We start from the raw sequence: 24,844 nt of genomic DNA on the forward strand, positions 1-24,844 counted from the left end.
AGTACAATGCAAAAGTCATACGCCTAATATTTGGCCTGCATTGGACAATAAATTTAAAGGCGTTGACCACTGTGAGATGAATTTGACCTGAATATTCCATGGGAGGTGTTAAAGGCATTGGTCTCAAAGGGTCCAGAAGCTGCACCAGACATGAGTTGCATTAACACTCAGGAACATGAGCTTTTCTTTCCATCAAGCATTGATAAGAATCCATTTGGACAGGGCCGGCTCAACTTATGGATCAGGTGAGGCACTGGTCCAGGGTGCTGGTGATAAAGGGTGCCAAAGTCCTAGTCTGGTTTACCTTCAAGCTCCTAGAAGGGTAAATGCTGGACTTGGGATTTTAGCATCCTTTATAATCAGTGCCCAAATCAGATCTGAGGCTCATATCTGTTCCCTTCACTAGTGGTAGGTGCCAGAAGGGTTTGGGAGATGAGCATTCTTTAAGAAGGGGATCATAAGCAACATGAGCCCAGCGCTGTAGTATCACCCCACGCATTGGGAATTTGTTTTGTATCAATTTATTCTGAACAATTTGGGGCTTTAGAATATTGAAATTTGAATTTTTCATTTTTGCTATGTGACTAAGGGCTCCTTTTAATCAGGCGGTAATTTTTCAGCTAGCACGCACTATGGCACACGCCAATCTTGTGCATGCGCTAAAAACGCTAGCACACCTTAATAAAAGGAGCCCTAAGTGATGTGAGAAACAAATGATTATAAGATTTGGATTACTCTAGTTTCAAGTTTATTTAAAATTTGATAAAAACGCTTATAAAAATTTTCTAAGCACTGTACATAATAATAAAAATAGAGGGTGCAAAACAATCAGAAATACAAACAAGACGATCTTTGGACAACAACTAAAAGGACCAAAGGGGAAAGAGGGGAAGAACTACAATGGTATAAAGAAAAGTTCACAATAAAGGAAAAAAAACGATGGGATGGGGACATGTCTAGAAAAATTTGTTAGGAAAATTGAATAATAATAATAATAAACTTTATTCTTGTATACTGCCCAACCATAAGTTCCGGGCAGTTAACAATCAAGAAGGACTGTACAATCCATGAAGCATACATGTTAAACAGAATCAAGAAAATGAACATGATACAAACTTATCAAACAAATACGTTTTCAATAACTTTCTAAAGGCATGATATGATTGAGTTTGGGAAATCAAAGGACTTAACCAGGAATTCATTTTTCCTAACTGGAAAGCGAAAGTCTTGCCTAAAAATCTTTTATAGCATCAAGCCTTAACAGATGGAAACATAAACATGAAAACATTATGAGTATTTTTGTTCGACTTATATAATTTAAATTGGGAGGATAAGGTATCCTGGAGCCAGACCAAAAAGAGCTTTAAAACAAGTAGAGCCGAATTTAAAGAGAATTCGCGCTTCAAATGGCAACCAACGTAGCTGCTGATAAAAAGGGCTCACATGATCATATTTTTTTAACCCAAAGATCAAACGCACCTCCGTATTCTGTATTACTCGAATGCGATTTAATGTTTTCTTGTAGGTTGCTAGTAGATAATATTGCAATGATAAAGAGCAGATAGAATTAAAGATTGGACTAATAATCTAAAAGAAACAAAATCAAAATATTTTTTAACAGTTTGCAATTTCCAGAGGATCACAAAGCATTTTTTTAATCATGAGATCGGAATGATCTTCTAAGGTTAAATAGCGATCTACCGTCACCCCTAAGATCTTAATTGAGGTGACTATATCAAAATGCTGCTTATTGATTTGAAGTTTCTTGTCTGCAATGCTATCATTTGGACTTGCAAGGAAAAATTTAGTTTTTTCTGAATTAAGCTTGAGTTTAAAGAAATTGAGGGATTAACGGATCGCTTGTTTAGACAGGATAGGGCTAGTGGATTTAAGTTTCAAATGCATCCTTAAAGAGAAAAGTTTTCAAGGAACTCTTAAATTTTTCCTAGTATGGGTTCCTCTCTAAGATAATTTGGGAGCGAGTTCCAAAGCTGTTGCGCGGTGATTGAAAAGATCTCATTACACCTAGTGCTGATGATTTTTCATGAGGGTTCTGAGAGATTATTGACTCTCAAACAAAGTGCTCTGATGGTGGAATGGGGAATTAACGGTTCATAGACAAAACCGCGGAAGACAAAGGCGCGCACCGACAACTGAGCGCAAGATGGAGGCGCGTGCTGAAGAAAATGACAGTTTTTAGGGGCTCCGACGGTGGGTTTTGTTGGGGAGCCCCTCCACTTTACTTAATACAAATCGCGGCAGTGTTGTGGGTGGTTTGGGGGGTTGTAACCCCCCTCATTATACTGTAAACTTAATTTTTTCCCTGTTTTTAGGGAAAAAATGAAGTTTTCAGTAAAATGTGGGGTTACAACCCCTCAAACCCCCCACAACGCCCCTACAACGCGGTGCGATCTGTATAAAGTAAAGTGGGGGGGTTTCCCCCCACACACCCCTGTTGGAGCCCCTAAAAACAGTTATTTTCTTCGGTGCGCGCCTCTGCGCTGCGCTCAGTTGTCGGCACGCGCCTTTGTCTTCCGTGGTTTTGATCTGACACTGGAATTAACAATCTGTCTAAAAAGATAGGAAACTGAGTTTGACAAATCTCAAAAGATAAAAAGGACAATTTTATAGGAAATACAGTAAGGGATTGGCAACCAATGAGCATTTCTCAAAAGCGGCATTACACGATCGTATTTCTTGGGATTCGTCATGATTTTTATTGCGGTATTTTGTACTAATTGAAGTTGCCTTAGAACCAAGAACCCTTAAACCCTCTACTGTACTCCTTTTCACATTTTCTTGTTTCCCCACATTGTGACTTTATGTAACCAAAATCCGCACTGTTATTTTTTTCTTCGCTGTATCCAAAATCTCCATTGTTATTTTCCTTCACTGACTGTCCAGCTCTTCTTGTTGTAAACCGCCTCGAACTACTATGGCTTTGGCGGTATATAAAAAATAAAATTATTATTATTATTAATTATTATTATTAATTGTTTCTAGTAATGCCTGGAGTGGGCACTGCAATAGCCGCAAGCTATACGAGACCTTATGATCCTATTTCCAATCATAAGTATAATGTTCCTCCACCTACCATATGTCATACATGCTTTATTTATCAGTGTTGAAGTTAACAACTATAAGATCATATGAGACAATAAGGGGAATGTGTTTTTAGTACAAACTTTGAAGTATTATGGTTACAAAGCAAATGTTTTTCAAAATTGTCTGTATTGTGATTGAGAGTGTGTGGGAGGAGTGTGTGGTGCAGTGGTTGGATCTACAGCCTCAGCACCCTGGGGTTGTGGGTTCAAACCCCGCGCTGCTCCTTGTGACCCTGGGCAAGTCACTTAATCCTCCATAGCCCCAGGTACGTTAGATAGATTGTGAGCCCACCGGGACAGACAGGGAAAATGCTTGAGTACCTGATTGTAAAAAACCGCTTAGATAACCTTGATAGGCGGTATATAAAATCCTAATAAAACTTGAAACTTGAGACAAGGGGTCCTTGTTAAGAAACTTTTACAGTACTGTATGCTAAACATAGGTTGAGTACTGTATCTATAGGTTGAGTACTATATCTATACTGTAGTATAGATACAGGTGCACACAAAAGATCCTTGAAAACAAATGATTTAAAGAATGTGAACGATTATTCTCTTACAATACCTTCTCATTCTTGTTGACATCATTAACGTAGATGTGATATCTAAAGCATTCGTCACATGCAGGATAATTGGTATCTGGTTTTTCCCATTCCACTGTGACGTCTTGTTGATCATGACTCAAAGTGATATTTACAGGAGGATTTAGCCTTTCTGAAAGGAATTTGAAAATATTTGATTTGCAGATCAGCACTGATTTTTCATTGCTAGCATATGAGTAATGTAAACTGTCGTCCCTCCGAGGAACGGTCTGTCACTGGAAAGCATAAGAATATATATTTTTTAAAACTCTTTATTTTCTGTAAAGTCTAATTTATTTTATTTATTCCATTTTCTACACCGTTCTCCCAGGAGAGCTCAGAACGGTTTATATGAGTTTATTCAGGTATTCAAGCATTTTTCCCTGCCTGCCCTGGTGAGCTCACAATCTAGCTAATGTCTATCCAGCTTTTTCAGCATTTTAGTCCTATTTGCCCCCCCCACACACACACACCAAAGTAAAATATTTACAGAACAATGAAATGGCCCATGTCAGATTTTGAAAGCTTCAATTTAGGCCCTCTTTTACTAAAGGCACCGTAGAGGTTTCTACCACGGCCCAGAGCGCTAAATGCTCATAGCGTACCAGAAAGACCCAAGTAAGGGCACATTGAGCCCACGGTTTAGTAAAAGGAGCCCAGAATAAGGTAAGTTAGGTGCACCTTTGCCGCATTTAGGTACCTGCAGTTACACCAGATTCGTGGCTGATGTAACTGCGGGTGCATAAGTATAAGGCACGTCAACAAAGTTTGGCACCCAAGTGTCTTTCTAGCGTACGCTCTCACTTCCAAACATCACAGCACCTAAAAGGAGGCACCTACTTAAAGAATTACCTTCTTAGGGAGTAACTTTATATAGTGGCATAGTAAGAAGGGGGGGGGGGGGGGTGCGGTCTGCCCCGGGCACCATCATGGTGGAGGCACCGGCACCCATGCTCCTCTCCACCGCGCCTCTTCTCTTTCCTACCCTCCCCCCATTGCATGCTCCCCTTTCCTCCTGTATCTCTAGTTTGCCGCCATGAGTAACAACTTCAGCGTGCTCCTCGCGACTGCGTCTGCTCCCACTGACATCACTTCCAGGTGCCGCACATGGGATGTGACGTCAGAGGAAGAGGACACGGTCGCAAGGAGGACATTGAAGTTGTTGGTCGCAGCAGTGAACTAGAGGGAAGGGGGGTCGCTTGCACGGCAGGTGGGTTGGGGAAGGAGTGGGGGGGGGCAGAGACAAGGGCAGGGGAGGGGCACCATTGCCCCATGCGCCTCTCACCCTGCTATGCCACTGACTTTATAAGCCGCATCTGTGAGTAAAACAGCATTTTACGTGCAGGAACATTTAGGTTATCTTTTTAGGTGTCAGGTCAAAAGCGCGCCGGGACAAAGGCGCGCCCAGACAATTGAGCGCAGTGCGGAGGCGCACGCCGCACAAAATTACTGACGGGAGGACGTGGGGGACTTTACTTAACTTTTTCCCTGTTTTTAGGGAAAAAGTTAAGTTTACAGTAAAATGTGGAGGGTTACAACCCCCCAAAGCCCCCATAACGCCGGCGCGATGTCTATTAAGTAAACTGGGGGGGGCTCCCCAACAAAACCCCCCGTCGGTGCCCCTAAAAACTGTAATTTTCTTCGGCGTGTGCCTCCGTCTTGCGCTCAGTTGTCGGTGCGCGCCTTTGTCTTTCGCACCGTTGTCTATGAACCATCTTTTTATATGCTTATAAAAGTATGCAGAGCTTTTCTGTGTATACTTATATCAGGAATGAGCACAGGCCTTGTAACATATATGTGTGTGTTATACAGTACAATGCAAAACAAAACACAAAAAATGTTGTGAATCTAATCACTGTTTTACAAAGATCTATGAATCTGATTCAGTTCACCTGGACATTTAAATTCTTTATCAATGATTCTATTGAAAAATGTATTAATAAAGAGAGTTTTAATATTTTGTTGAATTGAAACAGATTGTTGATAGCATTTTCAGGGTTGGGTTATTTTGGGGTTTTTTTTTAAGAAAATGCATGCTGATGTGCTTAACACTGGCAGAACATCTGTGATGTTTCAGAACAGGTGTAAATATGCGTGCGTATTTCAAGGGGGGAGGGTTATACTTGCATACTGAAGCAACAAAACTGAGAGGGCATAGGATGAAGTTAAGAGGCTCCGGAGTAATCTAAGCTAATACTTTTTTACAAAAATGGTGGTAGAGGTGGTGGAGACGGAGACTGTGTCTGAATTGAAGAAAGCCTGGGATGGGCACGTGGGATCTCTTAGAGAGAGGAAGAGATAATGGTCACTACAGATGGGCAGAAAGGGTGGTAGATGTGTGGAACAGTCTCCCAGAGGAAGTGATGGAGAAGAATTGAATTGAAGAAGGCATGGGATAGGCACGTGAGATCTCTTAGAAAGAGGAAGAGAGAATGGTTAGTGCAGATGGGCAGATTAGATAGGCCATTTATCTGCCATCATGTTTCAACATTTCTATGTTTCTATCATATTTAGGAAGCAAGCTGACTCATGCTTATTGGCTTGTGGTCTTGCAATTTGATAAGTTCAAGCCTCCAGGGTTAGCTACAACATCAGATTTAATGATTTTATTTAGATATCTGCAGTGGCGTACGTAGCATATGTAACAGCCGGGGCCCATCATTTTTTGACACCCCCCCCATCTGTAAGAATAACATGATTTTTAGTAACAAACCACATGTCACACATGAGTACCTAGGAAAAGGCAGCATCTTACATATGCAGTGAGCAGTACATCAATACACCCATTGTAAAACTAAACAAGCCAGACTAGTACAGATCAATTGTACACCGTCAATCCTAACAGAAAACCATGTCTTTCAAACACACAGAACACAGAAAATACCTTTGCCTAATATGGAATATGTCATCACAAACTAACCCCTCCCTCTTTTACAAAACTGTAGTGTGGATTTTAGCCACGGTGGTAACAGCTCTGACGCTCATAGAATTCTGAGCATCAGAGCTGCTACTACCACGGCTGGCACTAAAAAACGCTCCACAGTTTTGTAAAAGGGGGGATAAAATAGAAATACATAGACAAAGGTTAAATTGAACCAGCATGAAGCTGGACTCTGCATACAATGCAATACCACAGAAACAGTGACACATGTCTCCTAAAGCAAAAAATAAATAGAAAATTTTTGTTCTACCTTTGTCTTCTCTGGTTTCTGCTTTCCTCATCTTCTTGTTACTCTCTTCCTTCCATCCACTGTCTGCCATCTCTCTGCCCCTATATGGCATCTTCTCTCCTTCTATGCCCCTTCCAGAAACTGTATGCCTCCCCCTTCCATCTCTCCTTTCACCCCCATTGGTCTGGCATCTCTCTCCTCTCCTTCCCTCTCCCACACCTCTCTTCTGCAATCCCTTTCTTCCCTCATTTTCCTTTTCAATTTATTTTCTGCATCCATCTAGATTACGTTCTTACTACCCTCTCATCAATTTCCTTTTTTACTGTCTACCTACAGCTCGCCACCTCTTTCCCTCACCCCCTCCAGTATTTCCCTAACTCAATACTTTTCCCCCATCATGTGCCTCACCTTTCCAATTTTGGCAACAAGATCGGTAAGGCTCTCCCCCCCCCCCCCCGCAACGGCACTGAGCATCATAGGTGCCCCCCCCTCCGCGAAGGCACTGAGTGGCATCGCCCCCCCCTTCCCCGCGACAGCACTCAAGTTCGGCCTCCTCCCGGCATCAGCAGAACTTCAGATCGGCAACAGATGCTCAGTCAAAAGCTTCCCTTGACTCAGCTTCCTGTTTCCGCCCAGGCAGTTCAGTCAGGGGAAGCTTTTGACTGAGCACCTGTTGCCAATCTGAAGTTCTGCTGATGCCGGGAGAAGGAGGCCGAACTTGAGTGCTGTCGCGGGACAGGGGGGGCGCCGATGCCACTGAGTGCCATCGCAGGGGGGGCGCCGATGCCGCTAAATGCCATCGCAGCCCAGGAATTTTCCGGACCTGTCCGGCTGTGCACCCCCCTAAGGCTGCACCCGGGGCAGACCTCCCACTCCCCCCTTGGTACGCCACTGGATATCTGTCTGCACTTGCTAGCTTGAGCAATTCCACTTCCAATCAGAGCTGACTTTGGATCTTCTTTTGTGACACATGACGCCTTTAACTCATGACCCATACCTATGACTCGTGGTGCGTTTTCCTGGCTCCAGACATAGTGTCAGCAGATAAGGCTAAAATTGATGAATATATAGGATTACCAGATTTGTCCTTGGAGAAACCTAGACACATGGCCCTGCCCCATTCTGTCCCCCTGTTCTGCCTCTACCCCCACCCCATTCCGCCTCCATCTCCGCCCTATTTTGCCTCAAGTCCTGCACCCACAAAGCCACATCTTTCTTTTTCGACCTCCAAGCCACGTCTGCAAGACCTCTGAGCATGCGCGGATGCATGTGACATCATCTGCTCATGCTCAGTGGCTCTCCAGACGAGGCTGGGAGGTCGGGGCTTTCCAAAACCTGGACAAACTACTGGGGTTTAGAAAGTCCATCCGGGCACCCAGACAGTCCTCTAAAAAGAGGACATGTCCGGGTTTTTCTGGACGTCTGGTAACCCTATGAATATAGGCCTCTTACTAACTGGCATTGCACTGTTAACTGCCAAGCTAGTTCTAATTGTGACAGCAATGGTTCAAGTTCTCTTCTTCTTTTATTTTTATTATTTATTTTATACTAACTGATCACTCGGCGTTGCCTGGATATTTATTTATCCCAATCTTCCGGTATCGATAGACTACTCCGGAAACTGAAGAACCATGGGGTGGATGGAGAGGTACATAGATGGATCAGAAACTGGTTGGCGGGTAGGAAACAGAGGGTAGGGGTGAAGGGCAACTATTTGAACTGGAGGAGGGTCACGAGTGGTGTTCCGCAGGGCTCGGTGCTCGGGCCGCTGCTATTTAATATATTTATAAATGATCTAGAAGCAGGGACGAATAAAATTTGCGAACGACACCAAACTATTTAGGGGAGCTCGGTCTAAAGAGGACTGCAAGGAATTGCAAAGAGACTTGAACAAACTAAAAGAATGGGCGACAAGATGGCAAATGAAGTTCAACGTTGAGAAATGTAAAGTATTGCATGTGGGAAGCAGAAACCCGAGGTACAACTATACCCTGGGAGGGATGCTATTGAATGAGAGTATCCAAGAGAGGGACTTGGGGGTAATGGTGCACACATCAATGAAGCCGACAGCACAGTGCGCAGCGGCTGCTAAGAGAGCGAATTGAATGCTAGGTATAATCAAGAAGGGTATTACAACCAGGACGAAAGAAGTTATACTGCCGCTGTATCAGGCGATGATGCGCCCGCATCTGGAATACTGCGTCCAATATTGGTCGCCGTACCTTAAGAAGGATATGGCGTTACTTGAGAGGGTTCAGAGAAGAGCGACACGACTGATAAAAGGGATGGAAAACCTTTCATACGCTGAGAGATTGGAGAAACTGGGTCTTTTTTCCCTGGAGAAGAGGAGACTTAGAGGGGATATGATAGAGACTTATAAGATCATAAGGGGCATAGAGAGAGTAGAGAGGGACAGATTCTTCAAACTTTCAAAAAAATATAAGAACAAGAGGGCATTCGGAAAAGTTGAAAGGGGACAGATTCAATACAAATGCCAGGAAGTTCTTCTTTATCCAATGTGTGGTGAACACCTGGAATGCGCTTCCAGAGGACGTTATAAGGCAGAGTACGGTACTGGGGTTTAAGAAAGGATTGGACAATTTCCTGCTGGAAAAGGGAATAGAAGGGTATAAATAGAGGATTACTGCACAGGTCCTGGACTGCCGCGTGAGCAGATTGCTGGGCAAGATGGACCTCAGGTCTGACCCAGCAGAGGCATTGCTTATGTTCTTATGTATTCAGTGAGTACGACTGGTACAAAGGGAAGTATTTGATTGTTTATTTCGTGGACATCTGCATTTTTAGCAGCAATAATGGCCCTCTCTATGGGGACACTAATATCTCTCATTTTCAATTATTTTTACATGTCACCCCCTTCCCAGAAAAATATTCCTCTCTATGGGGCTGAACTTGGACTTAAACAGCATTGGGAGGGTCAGTATTAATCTCAGCGAGTCCAAAAACTATGGGTTAGACACTAATATCTGTCATTTTCGATCATTTTTACATGTCACCTCCTTCCCACCCTCACAGTATTTTTTCCCAGATAGTAAACCATATATATACCAAGTTTGGTTGAAATTTCTCCATGCGTTTTAGAGTTGTGCTGGAACATACATAAAAAAAAGCTGCAGAAGAATGTACAAAGTGCAGGAATTTATTCAATAAAACTCATAAAAACATATATACACAAGATATATAGAATAATTGTATCCAAAAACTTGTCCTTGTTCAAGTAAATGATGGATCCCACATGGTCCGTTTTTCGAAAAACACTTCTTCCTCAGGGATCCTACGAGAAATGGTATCATGGTCAAGTGTAAGGATCATGTGAAAATGATGATAAAATTTGTATAAAAAACGTTGAAAGTAATGGTGCGTGTGACAGTGCTATGAGGAGAAAACGTGATATGAAAGGAGAAAAGAAATATAAATAAATGAAAGTAAAAATAAATAAATAAGTGTAAACTGGTTCTTTTAAGGTGAAATAAGGTGAAGAAACCACTAGAAATTTATTTTTTTTTAAAAAGCACTATTGAGGTATATGGGGTGTCTTGTGGAAGGGATGAGGGCTTGGATGTGCAACAAGAGAGAGTGCCACAATTCACATGAAATGAAATGATGGTGTTTCAAAGATCATACAAGATGTGAAAAAAAACACTGTTGAGATGTATGGAATGGAATGATGAAATACCTAATAAAATGGATGAGAGTTGAGGCAGGAGAGCATGCTCTGATCCTGTGCCATGTGACAAACTTATAAAAAAGAAAAAGTATACAGTGCTCCCCCGCAAATTCGCAGTCCCGGTCATTCGCGGTATTTTCCGACTGGAAATCCAAGTTTCCAAGTTTATTATAAGATTTGATTAATTGCCTATTCCAAATTCTAAGCGATGTACAGCTAAAAATTACAAAGTTAGGGGAAGCATACATGACTAACAAAATTATTACTAAACATATTAAAATATCATAAAATACATAACATAATATAACATGACTAAACATAACTAACAGGACTATTTTTACATACAAGATCAAGTAATGGGATAGTTACAGGAAGAAATACAATTGAATATAAAAGAAACAATTAAGGTTAATGACCAGCATTGTAACTTTTCCCCCCTTTTTCCTTCACGACTCACGTTAGTTTTACCCTATATTGTCAATGTCACTTTGTACGTTAGCACCAGATATTTATTTGTACATTTTTTTTTAATTATATTGTACATCGCTTAGTAAATTAAATAAGCGATTCATTAAATACGAATAAAAACTTGGAGAGGGCAGCCAGAGCGCCAGCGAGTGAAGGAAATCACTCGTGGTATGCTCTGACCGCCTCTTCCTGTACTAAAGTCGGGCCTCACCTATCAGGAGCTGCGTGTCAAAGCAGCTAGGCGCGGATCCCAGAAGTGACGTCAGAGAGAGCACCAATGCCGTTGCAGGCAGCAACCTCGTGCCAGAGAAAACAAGGGGCACGCGCGTATGGAAAGGAGAGGCGCGAGGGGTCAGAGAGGAGGAGGGATGCCACGCCTTTAGGAAGACTGCGCTTGGGGTAGACTGCACCTCCCTTATTATGCCACTGATGGGCAATATTCAAAGGGAAAGTACTCCCTGACTTACTTTTAACATTTATATAAAAACCTATGGTTACAAAATGTCTACAGCAGGGCTGCCCAAGTCCGGTCCTCGAGATCTACTGGCACGCCAGGTTTTCAAGATATCCACAATGAATATGCATGAGAGAGATTTGCCTGCACTGCCTTCTTGGTATGCAAATCCCTCTCATGCATATTCACTGTGGATATCCTGAAAACCTGGCCTGCCAGTAGATCTCGAGGACCGGATTTGGGCAGCCCTGGTCTACAGAGTTTCCACCTGGGTAGACACCCAACAATGTTGGTATAATTGGTTTTATGCAAATTTAAACTTCCCCACCCCCCAAAAAAAAGAAACACTTTCGGCTTACCATACTTGTTGATTTTGAACCATTTGTCGAAAATCTGGATTCTTGATTTTTTGCTGGTACCGTTTATTAATATGTAAGCTATCTTATCGAAGTTTATGTTCAAATGCTGAAAATGACAGGCGATGAGTCTTCCAAAAGAATCCTTTTGATATTGTTGACATTTTTCCACTTTTTCTCCTTGCCTGCACATTCCAAAGGATTTCAGATGTAGTTAGAACTATTAAGGCACAGGTCACATAAGAGATGAAACTTTCATTAACCAGTGTGAAAAAAAAAAAAAGTGTTACTTGCCTCAACATCATAAAATACTGGGTATCTTGTGGCGCTTCCCTGCCCGCAAACCAGGAACAGTTCATAAAAGTGACATTATAAGCCACACAGGAGAAATTTTCCACTGATGTCCCATTCAAGCCTGCAACAAATCTTATTTATGTATTTATTCAAATTAATCAATTGCTTCACTTCAAAACTGAAAGTGATTTCTAATACACAATACCTAGCACCCCTCCCACAGAGTCACATAAAGAGGCACATTCTAACATTTGACGAAACAAATGAAAAGGTCTTGGTCTGCAGACCACAATTATGAACCAACCAAAACACAAACCAACAGACTTGGTAGAAAACGATAAGTGCCATCTCTCTCCCTCCCTTCCCTCCATCACTATGTCCAACATTCCTCCCTTTTGCATCCCTTTCCATCTGTCCCACCTTTCTCTCTACACCACAACATTCAATATTTCTCCCTCCCCCAGCCCATGCAGCGTCTCTCTTTCTCTCCTCCCCCCAGCCTGTACAGCAGCCTCTCTCTTTCCCTCCCTTCCCACACCCCAGCATGTGCAGCCTCTCTCTTTCTCTCCCTTCCCCCCTCCCCCAGCCCATGCAGCATTTCTTCAGGTTGCCGGCAATGGTTCCTACATGCTGCCGGAAGCCGACTCGAAACTTTCCCTCTGATGCAAAACACAAACACGTAAATGGGAAGGCTTCTGGGTCAGACAGTATTAACATGTAGGAACCGCTGCCTGTGGCAGCGATTATATCAAAGTCCTCTGCTGATTGGCGGGTGGGTGGGCTGAGCCCAAAATTGGTGGGCTAGTTCCAACCAGGCCCACCCTGGACTGAATTGTGTGCAATGGTGATGGGTCAAAAGCGCGCGAGAACAAAGGCGCGCCGACAACTGAGCGCGGACAACTGAGCACAGGGCGCAGTTTTGATCAATGAAGTGGTGAGCATGTTTGAGGAGTATGGTGGGTCTGGAATATCTGGATGTGAAGCAATGATATGAACACCCCTGACGCAGCGATTTGATGCGAAACGGAGGGTTCCCCGTTGGGTGCCTGGCCTGGATTTGGATTTGGAGGCCATTAGCAGCTAAGTTATTTTTCTTGCTTTTGCTGTGGATGTTATGAGCTGGTGCAGAGTGGCATAGGGACAATGAAGTGATATGATGATCCCTAATATACCCCAGTTTGGTGAGATCACTGAATCAAAGGGTATTGGTCTGAGCACTTCATACTAAATACATTTTATTTTTTGTGATTAGTATAATATTTGATTAAATTTTCATCACAGAATAATATTGAATATCTCCCCAGTAATTTGTGTAATGGTTGTAAGCAAGGCCTTGTAGTGTTGCTGGTTGTGTGTATCGTTTGTCCGTGTGGGGCTTGTTTTGGGTTAATAAGGCACTTAATTTATCCCCAACCAGTCAAGGCAAGGCCAAAAAAGCAATTAATTGTTGGGGTTTGAAGAAAACATATTTAGTTGATCGATGGCAAACAATAGACTTACAAGGGTGCCTCAGATAGAATGTAGCCCCCAGTGAAATGACCCCCTGGTCTCAGAAGAAGAAATTCTCGGCGACGTATGTAATGTTTTTCAATTGTACTAGTTTTATAAACCACTTAATACTCATGTGCTAACGGTATATCAAAGTTGATAAATAAAACACTGCATTACCTTCCGGAATGTAATAGGCTTCTGTAGACAAATGTAAGTGTTTTATTCTTGTTGTGACACCGAATGATAAACTTCTATGTAGTTCCATGTCTTCTCCAAAATGTTTAGTTGATATCTATATGTACGACAACATGCAATTATTTATTTCTGAATTGCTTTCTCGATGCTATGGTTAGAGCAATGCACAAACTTGATCCTTAAGAGCTGCTAACAGGGTAAGCGTTCAGGATAGCATGTCAATATGATGCGGGCGTTTGAACATAGGATGAAACATGCAGTAGAAACATGAAGGCAGATAAAGGCCAAATGGCCCATCTAGTTTGCCCATCCGCAGCCAGTAACCATTATCTCTTCCTCTTCTTAAACCTGTCCTGGGGGGACCCCCAGCCAGTCGGGTTTTCAAGATATCTCTAATGAATATGTATAAAGCAGATTTGCATGCCCGTCACCTCTATTCTATGCAAATCTACTTCATGCATATTCATTAGGGATATTTTGAAAACCTGACAGGCTGGGGAGGGGTCTCCAAGGACAGGTTTAAGAACCATTGCTCTAAGAGATCCCACGCATGTTAAGTCGATGAAGAACCAGAAAATTTGGTGCTGCCTTATGACAAACACAAATTAAATGCATGCTATGCTGGTTTCCCCATGTATAAAAAACCTGAATTAACATTCTTGAAATTATATGTTCATGGCGGCGCCAAAGTTTCTTTATGTGGGTAGTTCCTGAAGAAGAGGTCTTGCTCCTTGAAACGGAGCTCCGTAGAGCGAGCGATGGTGGAGTTTTAAAATTACGCATATAAGCTGCATTCCACATAGACGCACTGCCTGGTCATTAAAACTTAGGGCCTGTTTTACAAAGCCACGCTAGCGGCTGCAGCACGGTAACGGCCCCGAAGCCCATAGAGATTTAAAGGGCTTCGGGGCTGTTGCCGCGCGGAAGCCGCTAACGCGGCTTTGTAAAACAGGCCCTAAGTTTAGCCAACACTTCCTTTGATTGAACATGATTTATACCATTTATTATCTGGTTATGCATATATATAGATATATAAATTTTTATACAATATTTACTGGGAGAGTATTTTTTCACTGAGCACAATTATTTTTAGTGCACACAAAAAATATATATTAATTTAAACCACATAGCACATAAGGGATATCCAATGATGGTGTGTGGCCGACAGTGGGTAACAAGTTTTCCGCTGTTTTAACTGAGGTGGAAAGTTAAGCAGTAGAGCTTTTTGTTCCTTTGAGCTATACTGTCACACTGAGGACAACCTGTTTAAATAAAGTACTATTATAAAATACAGTCAAACCTCGGTTTGCGAGTGTTTTGCAAGACGAGCAAAACATTCTCGCATCGCTCCCCCCAACCGCTCACAAAGGCCCCCCCCCGCTCGAATCAGCACCCCCCACCCGACCAACTTTAACTCACCCCCCCCCCCCCCCGTCTGGCAGGACGTGCCGGTGCCGCTTGAAGATCTTCTTCCTGCTTCTGCTGGCTTTGCTCAAGCCCTTCTAATTCTCCCTCTCCCGGTGCCAGACGGGGGGGGGGGTGAGTTAAAGTTGGTCAGGCAGGGGGTGCCTGTTCTCGCAGGGGGGGGGTGCCGATTCGAGCGGTGGGGGGGGGCCTTTGCGAGCGGGGGGGGGAGAGCAGTGCCGCTGGCCTCGGGGGGGGGAACGTATCAAAGCGAGTTTCCATTATTTCCTATGGGGAAACTCGCTTTGATATATGAGTATTTTGGTTTACGAGCATGCTTCTGGAACGAATTATGCTCGTAAACCAAGGTTCCACTGTATGTTGATATACCTCCCTGAAATATTTGTGCATCTTATTTTGAATTTTGAGCCTTTTTGTTCATGGGAAAGATAACAAAACGGTGGTAAAGGGTGAAAAAAGCCTAACATGCAGACCCTGCTAGTTCCTTTGGAAAACCCCTCCACCCGCTATCACCCCACATGGCAACAAGACTTCCCAGACTATAATCTCCGCTCGTATCCACGCAACATATTTACTCAGACCCCAATTCTATACTTTTACAGCACAACAACCAGATAATCTGAACCATTGAAAATACAATCTCCCTTCAAGGCCTTTCTGATATTCCATATGTTTTAGTAGACAGGAGAGGTGCTTACATCCTGCTGTTTGCCCAAAGCTCAAAACTATACTTTCTCTGTATCACTAGTACTTTGATGGATCAAAGTATGAAGCAATTAAGACCCGGCTCTATTTTGAACAGGGGGAATAAAAAAGGAGGTTTGCACTTATCCTCCAGTCAAGAAGGCCTGAGTTCTGGGGAGGATGCAGTAATGTTTATAATGTGAACTTCAGGGAGATAAGTGGGACAAGGTAGGATTGCATCTCTTTGGCTGGCAGGGCCTCAGCATCCCTGCCAGCAAAAGTATGTTCACTTAATCCCCCCATTTCCCCAGATAGATTGAAAGCCCGCCAGGACAGACAGGGAAAAATGCTTGAGTACCTGAATAAATTAATGTAAACCATTCTGAGCTTCCCTGAGAGAACAGCACAGAAAATTTAATTAATAAATTGTAAAAGGAAGACTTCACAGTCTGTGACCCAAAGATAGCAGGGACTGATCAAGAACAAGTGTGCATTTTTTTTTTTGTGTCACATTCACTTAAAGGTTGATAGCGAGTAAAATGTTGGTTTTTAGCATTGTTAGATTGCTGGTTTATTCAAATATTTACAATAAACAGGACTATCCAAAATGTTCTTTGTGCAACTGCAAAGACAGAGCCTTTTGGTAGCCTGTTCCATCTGTAATTCTCTTACCCTCTCATGAAGTGGTTTCCTGAGACCAATGGTATAGTAAGGGTAAGAGGTGCCTCCCCGCACCCTCCTCTCTATGCCCCCCTGCCCCGCTCCTTCCTGCCCCCACTCCACAATCACGCTCTCCCTTCCCCCTCCCCATACCTCTAAATCTTCACCAGCTTTGACTTCTCCAGCATGTTCCTCTGCCAGCGTTGGATTTCTCTCTGATGTCACTTCCTGGTTCCATGACCCAGAAGTGATTCAGAGGAGAACCAAGCAGGCAACAGGCAGGAGATCTATAGAGGTACAGGGGGTGGGGGGTGGGAAAGAATGGAGCGAGCAGGGTATGGTGGGGTGGAGAGGTGCCAGCGCCCCCACCAACACAGCGCCTAGGGTGGTCTACCCTCCCTGCCTCCCTCCTTACTATACCACTGCCTGAAACTTCCTCCTCCCCTCTCCTAACTGTAGTCCATAAATATTTCTCACTCTCTCAGCATTATATTGCCCTGAAACTTCCTCTTCCCCTCAAATAACCCTAGTCCATAACTCTCTCTCAGCATCTTGCTTTCCTGAGACTTCCTCATCCTCCCCTCTCCTAACTCTAGTTAGTAGTTCATAACTGTCTCTCACCCTCAGGTTTCCATCTTCCTCTCTCCTACAGGTATAAATGCAATACAGTATTTCACAAAACTGCACATATAACAGTTGTCAATTAAGAAATCAAGCTCCTAAAATTCAATTTATACATTTTAGGGTCATTTTTAAAACCATGGAAACAAGTTCCTACCTACTTAAATCATGCTGAGTGATATTCAGCAAGATTTAACTAGGCAGTGTATGTTTAGGCATGGAAATCACAAATACGGATTCTAAATGTGAATCCATAGCTAGTGTAATATGAACATAATTCTGTTGTATAAATTATGGGCACATATATGGAATATTTTACTCGAGTTTCTTCCGGCTCAGATCCTGATGATTTTCTCACAGAAACTGTGTATTTGGTGTCTTTCTGTATGTCATCAGTTACATTGCAATCCCAGGTCAGAAGAACAAATCCTGGCTTTGGCACAGTCATCTTCAAGTTTGTAAGAGATATGTGTAAGTCCTCCACTGAAAAATATAACAATAGCTGATTTTACAAAAAGCTTTCATTATATTTAAAAAAAAAACTTTTATCAGGTCAATATTCAATAGCAGAGGCGAAGCAACTTTTAAAACCCCAGTCACAATGTTTAAAAAAAAGTGTGCTGCACATGGACAGGTGGCAGCACAAAACATATAGGACTGGAATTCTATATATTACGCCTAAGAAATCAATGCTGACCCCCTACCTAAGTGCTATTCTCTAAATGGCACCTATGGTTTAACAAATAGGCTTCAAAAAAATGATAATTACCAATAAAAAAGAAAACTAATCCAGAAGAATTGGTAAAAGCCTTTACCCCCCAATAAGAATAACACCCGCAACTCAAGTATTACAAATACTGAATAGTAGTAATAATGGGGTTTCAGTATGGGCTCAGTCAACCCTTCAAATCATAGTTAACCCCAGGCAAGTGTTTATATCAGTGATTCCCAACCCTGTCCTGGAGGAACACCAGGCCAATCTGGTTTTCAGGCTAGCCCTAATGAATATGCATGAGAGAGATTTGCATATGATGGAAGTGATAGGCATGCAAATTTGCTTCATGCATATTCATTAGGGCTAGCCTGAAAACCCAATTGGCCTGGTGTTCCTCCAGGACAGGGTTGGGAACCACTGGTTTATATGATTAATACCAGACCAAAGGTCTAAATCAGGGCTGCCCAAGTCCGATCCTCGAGATCTACTGACAGGCCAGGTTTTCAGGATATCCATAATGAATATGCATGAGAGAAATTTGCCTGCACTGCCTTCTTGGTATGCAAATCTCTCTCTCATGCATATTCATTGTGGATATACTGAAAACCTGGCCTACCAGTAGATCTCGAGGACCGGACTTGAGCATCCCTGGTCTAAATAAACACTGCTCCTTACATCATGAATTCCCCTATTTCAAAAAATATATAGTGGAAATAAATATAAAGTGCGAGTGTGCATTCAAAAAAACGGGGGGAAAACTGTAAGGTGCTTTAAACCCCCGAAAATCTAATTGCAATCAAAAATAATAATGAAAAAATATATATATCCAAAATCCAATAAAGGAAAAATCTAGAAAGTCACATTTTGAAATCAAACAGCTAAAATACAGTTCAACTTAGCTGAATCCTCTCAGGTTCGTGTCGCCAGTTTAGCTACACTCCTATAGTTTAAAGCAGTGAACATAAGAACATAAGAAGTTGCCTCCGCTGAGGCAGACCATAGGTCCATCCTGCCCAGCGGTCCGCTCCTGCGGCGGCCCATCAGGCCGTGGTCTATACCTATCTATACCCTTCAATCTCTTTTTCTTCTAGGAATCTATCCAAACCTTCTTTGAAACCATTTAATGTTTTCTTGTCTACAACAGCCTCTGGAAGCGCGTTCCATGTATCCACCACCCTCTGGGCGAAAAAGAACTTCCTAGCGTTTGTTCTAAACCTGTCCCCTTTCAATTTCTCCGAGTGCCCCCTTGTACTTGTGGTGCCCCATAATTTGAAAAATCTGTCCCTGTCTACTTTTTCTATGCCCTTCAGGATCTTGAAGGTTTCTATCATGTCTCCTCTAAGTCTCCGCTTTTCCAGGGAGAAAAGTCCCAACTGCTTCAATCTGTCGGTATATGGGAGATTTTCCATACCCTTTATCAGCTTAGTTGCTCTTCTCTGTACTCCCTCAAGTACTGCCATGTCCTTCTTGAGGTACGGCGACCAGTACTGGACACAGTACTCCAGATGTGGCCGCACCATTGCACGATACAGCAGCATGATGACTTCCTTCGTCCTGGTCGTAATACCCTTCTTAATGATACCCAACATTCTGTTTGCTTTCTTTGAGGCTGTGGCGCACTGCGCTGATGCCTTCAGTGTTGCGTCTACCATCACTCCCAGGTCTCTCTCCAGGTTACTGACCCCTAGTGGTGTTCCCCCCATTTTGTATGTGAACATCGGGTTCTTTTTCCCCACGTGCATGACCTTGCATTTCCCTATGTTGAAGCTCAAATTGTGTGCCGCAGCGAGACTCTGGGTGTGTCGCCAGGGATTGAGTCACTTCTAGCGTTGGTGTCTCTCCTGCTCTCCACCCCCCCCCCCCATGAACCTCGTCTTGTTTTCCCTGAGCTCAGGGCCGTGTCTGGAGGGCCTCCGAGCATGCGCTGCTGATAGAACTACACTGGCTGCCAATCAAGTATAGAATTCAATTTAAAATTGCATGTATGGTTCATAGGGCTATATATGAATACGGTTAGCAGATTTTCCAGAATGAAAATCTGGCCCCTTAGCCCCACCCCCAGGCCCGCCCAGCTCTGTGTCCTAAAGCCTCCAGTGTTTCTTGTCAAGCCATTTGCTTTCATTATTCCTAGTTTGCGCTGTTGTGTTGGATTCACTTCTTGGAGGTACAATGATATTAAGCCTTACCTAGAACCAGTGGCGTAGCGAGGGTAAGTGATGCCCACACCCTCTTCTCTGCCCCCCTCCCCGGTTCAATCATGACCCCCCTGTCACACACCCGCCCACCTTCCCTCCCTCCGTACCTTTTTTGTTTTCCAGGCGAGAGCAACAGCAGAAACTCGCTGCCCGTGTCATATTGGCTATTCCTCCGACGTCACTTCTTAGGCGCGGGGCCCGGAAGTGATGTCAGAGAGAAGCGACACTGACGCAGGCAGCAAGTTCATAATGCTGCTCGCGCAGGAAAAATGAAACAGGTGCCAGGGACGGGAAGGGGCGCACGCGCGTGGCAGGGGTGGGTCAGGAAGGAGGGGTGACAGAGAGGAGGACAGGTGCCTGCATCCTTTAGAACAGGGGTATAAAAGTCCCTCCTCAAGGTCCGCAATCCAGTCGGGTTTTCAGGATTTCCCCAATGAATATGCATGAGATCTATTTGCATGCACTGCTTTCAATGCATATTCATTGGGGAAATCCTGAAAACCCGACTGGATTGTGGCCCTCGAGGAGGGACTTTGACACCTCTGCTTTAGAAAGATCGTGCCTAGGGTGGAACCTCCCCCCCCCCCCCCCCCCACACACACACACCCTTTACTACTCCAGTGCCTAGAACAATCCTGGTTCTCATCTTTTTGTCTTGTCTAGTATACAAGCCTTGGGAACCTTTGTAGAGAAAGTTTTAAGGAACTTTAAGCCCTTCCAAGATGGGGTTAACAATTTCTGTTTGTTCCTTGTTCTATACCTTACAGATAGAGTTTTAATAAACCTGATCATATAAGGAGAAGCAAGACACATAAGTATTTTGAAAACTTTCCCCCTAATTAATCCCTCTCTCTCACGCTCTCTTTGTTTTTGGGGGTTTTTTTTGCAAATAATTCCCAGATCACGGAATCTCTGAATTTTCCAATCTAGCAAACATCCTTAAATTCAAGAGGAGTAGTCTAGGGTTTTACTTACATTTTGTATCCTGAGATAGAACACAGTCCTTAGGAAATATTATTAGCATCCAAATCAAGGGACCAAGTCCTATTGTAGCAACCATGCCGCGTTTACAATTTTGAAAAATTGGTATAACTTGATCTGCAATAGAGGGATCTCCATTAATTAAAAAAAATATCTTTTTTTTTTTTTAATTCTTTATTCATTTTCAAACTTACAATAAGTGTGACAATATGTCCAAACAAATTAACAATAAATATATCACTTAATAATCATCAATGGTATAAATGATATGCTCTTATCTCCCACCCTTCCCTATCATATAATCAATACCTTATACAATAAGTAACAATAAAATTATCCCCTCCCCCTCTCACAATTGAACTTGTAAATTTAAGAGAAAAAATGTCATCTAATCAGTACAATACTTTGTTAATGGCTCCCACACATCTTGAAATTTCCTGAAACATCCCCGCTGTATTGCAATAAATCTCTCCATTTTATAAACATGACATAAGGAATTCCACCAAAAATTATAATTTAATCTACTCCAATTTTTCCAATTATACGTAATTTGTTGAATGGCAACCCCAGCCATTATAAGTAATAATTTGTTATTATTTGTAGAAATCTGACTTTTTCCTCTCATCGCCATACCAAACAGCACAGTATCATATGATAATGCCACTGGATTGTCTAATAAACAATTAATTTGGTCCCAAATTGATTTCCAAAAATTCATAATAAATGGACAATAGAATAATAAATGATCTAAAGTCCCTGCTTCGAGATGAGATATCATTAATCAAAAGCAAAAACTATTCAAAACAATTTTTGGAGGGAGGGGGAAGTAGATTCTTTCTTTTACTCGATTTTTCCATTGAATCTTAAACTTGACCCCCCAGTCCTGGCAAGGCACATTGGATCACTGTTTACAACTTATCTGGAGGTTTTCTCCAAATTTTAATCCGAGGCCTACTCCCCTTTGCCTCCAACCATGCATTGTCAGGGGAAATCCTATGGCTGAGCTCTCCAGAACCAGGTGCTCCTTAAAATCAGTCAATGGCAGGGATATCCCCTTCACTCCCACAAGATCCTATGAACGCTGCCTGTAACTGTACAGCATCCTTAGTCCCTGCCCACCCTGGAAAGCAGGAACAAAGTCCCCACTGGACCACGGCCCCCTAACACTAGATCCATGCTGTATGGTATATTGCAAGTGAAAAACATGTTTATATAACATCTACTTTCTAGCCAATAGTAATTGGCTTAGAAAACAGAAGTATAATAAGTTTAATTTATTAAAGATATCTCTAGAACAGATATGGTTAGATAGCTCTCTGTAAATTAATTTACCCTTGTATCCTTGTTTTGTTTTTCTTGTGCTCTTTTAATAGAAGAGGGTATGAAGATTCAGCCCCTATCAAAAATACCTAGATTTTTATAAATGAAACCGTGCTTTTAAAATACATGTGTCATATTCTTTATAAGGCTGTAGTAGTCAAGTTATGCTCTTTCTCACGCTATGCAGAAGGAAATGCTGTTTTAGCTACATGAGGGGCCACTGAAAAGTTCTCAGCCCAACCAAGAAGAGAACGATGTGGAGCCATGAAACTTACAAGTTATGCCACACTTTTCTTGACACTTTTCGTTTCAATTAGGTGAATGCATCTAGTAAATGGGCACAAGTATAGGGAAACCAAGCCATTGTGACATCACCGATGGCTCCTAGGCATTGGTGGAATGAGGCATTATGACATCACAATAGGAGGGGCTGCTCAAAAGTTCTCAGCCCAACCAAGAAGAGAATGATGAGGAGCCATGAAACTTACAAGTTATTCCACTTCTTGACACTTTTTGTTTCAATTAGGCGAATGCATCTTGTAAATGGGCACAAGTATAGGGAAACCAAGTCACTGTGACATCACCGATGAGGTTGCCTCTTACACATTGGTGGAATGAGGCATTATGACATCACAATACCAGGGGCCGCTGAAAATGTCTCAGCCCAACCAAGAAGGAAATGATGTGGAGCCATGAAATTTACAAGTTATTCCGCACTTTTCGCCAACTGCGAAGGATCAAACCCTACCTCCCAGAAACAGACTTAACCCAACTGCTTTATGCCTACGTACTCTCTAGACTAGACTACTGCAATTCCCTATTCAATGGCATCGCTGCAAGAGATCAAAAACACCTCAAAAAAGTCCAGAACTCATCAATTCGACTCCTATACAACCTCAGCTACCATGACCCCATTACTACAGCGCTCTATGCAACTCACTGGTTACCAGTCAAAAAGCGATGCATCTTCAAAGCCCTAGTCATGACACACAAGAGATTCTACCAAAAAACCCTAGTCTACATAGCATCCAAGCTACGCCTATACACCCATAACTGCCCCCTCCGCTCCAAAGCAGAACAAAGACAGCATTCCCGCAGGGAGATCCCTCCGAATGAGTACGGCATACAAAAAGATCCACAGCCATTTCCTCAGCTATGGAACCGACTACCCACACAGATCAGGTCGCTAGACTCGCTAATGACCTTCTGCAGAGCAGTAAAGACCTTCCTCTTCCGCCAATTGGGCCATTAAAAACTGCCTCCTCAATATACTTCTCCTAGTACTCTTCGCTATGACCAGTCTGGTCTCTAAAATAAGCGCCGTTATTGTCTACTGTAACCTATTTGTTGTCATGACTAGTCTGTTTTCAAACGATTGTGAATGTCTACTTGTAACCCGTTCTGAGCTTCTGGGAGAACGGGATAGAAATTGATATAAATAAATAATCATTTCTATAGTGCTACTGTACATCGAAACACAGAAGAGACAGTCCCTACTCAGAAGAGCTTACAATCTAGTCAGGGCAAACTGGACAAGAAGGTGCTCAGGTAGAGGAGTTACAGAGGGAATGATAAGACAGATATTGGTGCTTAGAAGATGGGTTGGAGTTTGGAATTGAAAGCAGCTTCAAAGAAGTGAGCTTTGAGTCTGCATTTGAATGCTGCCAGAGATGAAGCCTGACGTATCGAGTCAGGCAGTTTGTTCCAGGCGTACGGTGCAGCAAAGCAGAATGGACAAAGTCTGGAGTTGGCTGTAGAGGGGAAGGGTACAGATAAGAGAGACTTATCTGATAGCCAGGGGGGGAGGGGGGGAACTGTGCCGAGAAATGAGAGGAGAGATACTGAGGAGCAGCGGAGTGAATACATTTATAGGTCAGTAAGAAGAGTTTGAACTGTATTTGGAAACAGAGAGGGAACCAATGAAGTGACTTGAGGAGAGGAGTAATTGGAGGGCTGGCTACGCCCCTGCCCCCAACCATGATTAAGGACTCCCAAATCCTGATCCAGCATCTATTCCTCCACCCCCTACCCCCTGAGCTGTAAGGGGGAGGGAAGAAAGAGGAAAATATAGTGGACTGGGATTTTGGCACCCTTTGTCACTGGCGCCCTGAGCCAGTGCCTTTCCAGAGCCATAGGTTGAGCTGGCCCTGACTACAGGCTGCAGAAATGCATTTCTTAAAAGCTCCAGTTATGCAGTATACAGTACTCCCCTGATATTCGCGGAGGTTCCGTTCCAGGAACCCCCGCGAATCTTGAAAAACCGCAAATACGGGGTTTCAATGGGGAAGACTGGAGAGGGCAGCGGGAGAGGCAGGAGAGAGCAGCCGGAGCGCCAGCAAACGCAGGAAATCACTCGCTGTATGCTCCGACCGCCTCTTCCTGCACTAAGTCAGGCCTTACCAATCAGGAGCTGCATGTCAAAGAGGCGGTCGGAGCATACAGCGA

At 43.1% G+C, this 24,844-nt stretch overlaps 1 protein-coding gene across 2 annotated transcripts in view; it reads right to left on the minus strand.

Annotated features, from left to right (window-relative positions):
* The window catches only part of LOC117362562 (interleukin-5 receptor subunit alpha-like), a 74,821-nt gene that overhangs the window by 19,193 nt on the left and 30,784 nt on the right, over window positions 1–24,844 (minus strand). For both annotated transcript variants that reach the window (XM_033949118.1, XM_033949117.1), the window contains exons 2-7: window positions 21,074–21,196; window positions 17,508–17,671; window positions 13,781–13,895; window positions 12,113–12,233; window positions 11,822–12,003; window positions 3,670–3,818 (exon numbers count right to left, since the gene is read on the minus strand). In XM_033949118.1, coding sequence (XP_033805009.1) covers window positions 3,670–3,818; window positions 11,822–12,003; window positions 12,113–12,233; window positions 13,781–13,895; window positions 17,508–17,671; window positions 21,074–21,158 — 816 coding nt within the window. In that variant the 5' untranslated portion in view covers window positions 21,159–21,196. The remainder of the gene's footprint in view (window positions 1–3,669; window positions 3,819–11,821; window positions 12,004–12,112; window positions 12,234–13,780; window positions 13,896–17,507; window positions 17,672–21,073; window positions 21,197–24,844) is intronic.

The sequence above is a fragment of the Geotrypetes seraphini genome, chromosome 6, assembly GCF_902459505.1.
Source record: "Geotrypetes seraphini chromosome 6, aGeoSer1.1, whole genome shotgun sequence".
In the NCBI taxonomy this organism is placed as follows: Eukaryota; Metazoa; Chordata; class Amphibia; order Gymnophiona; family Dermophiidae; genus Geotrypetes; species Geotrypetes seraphini.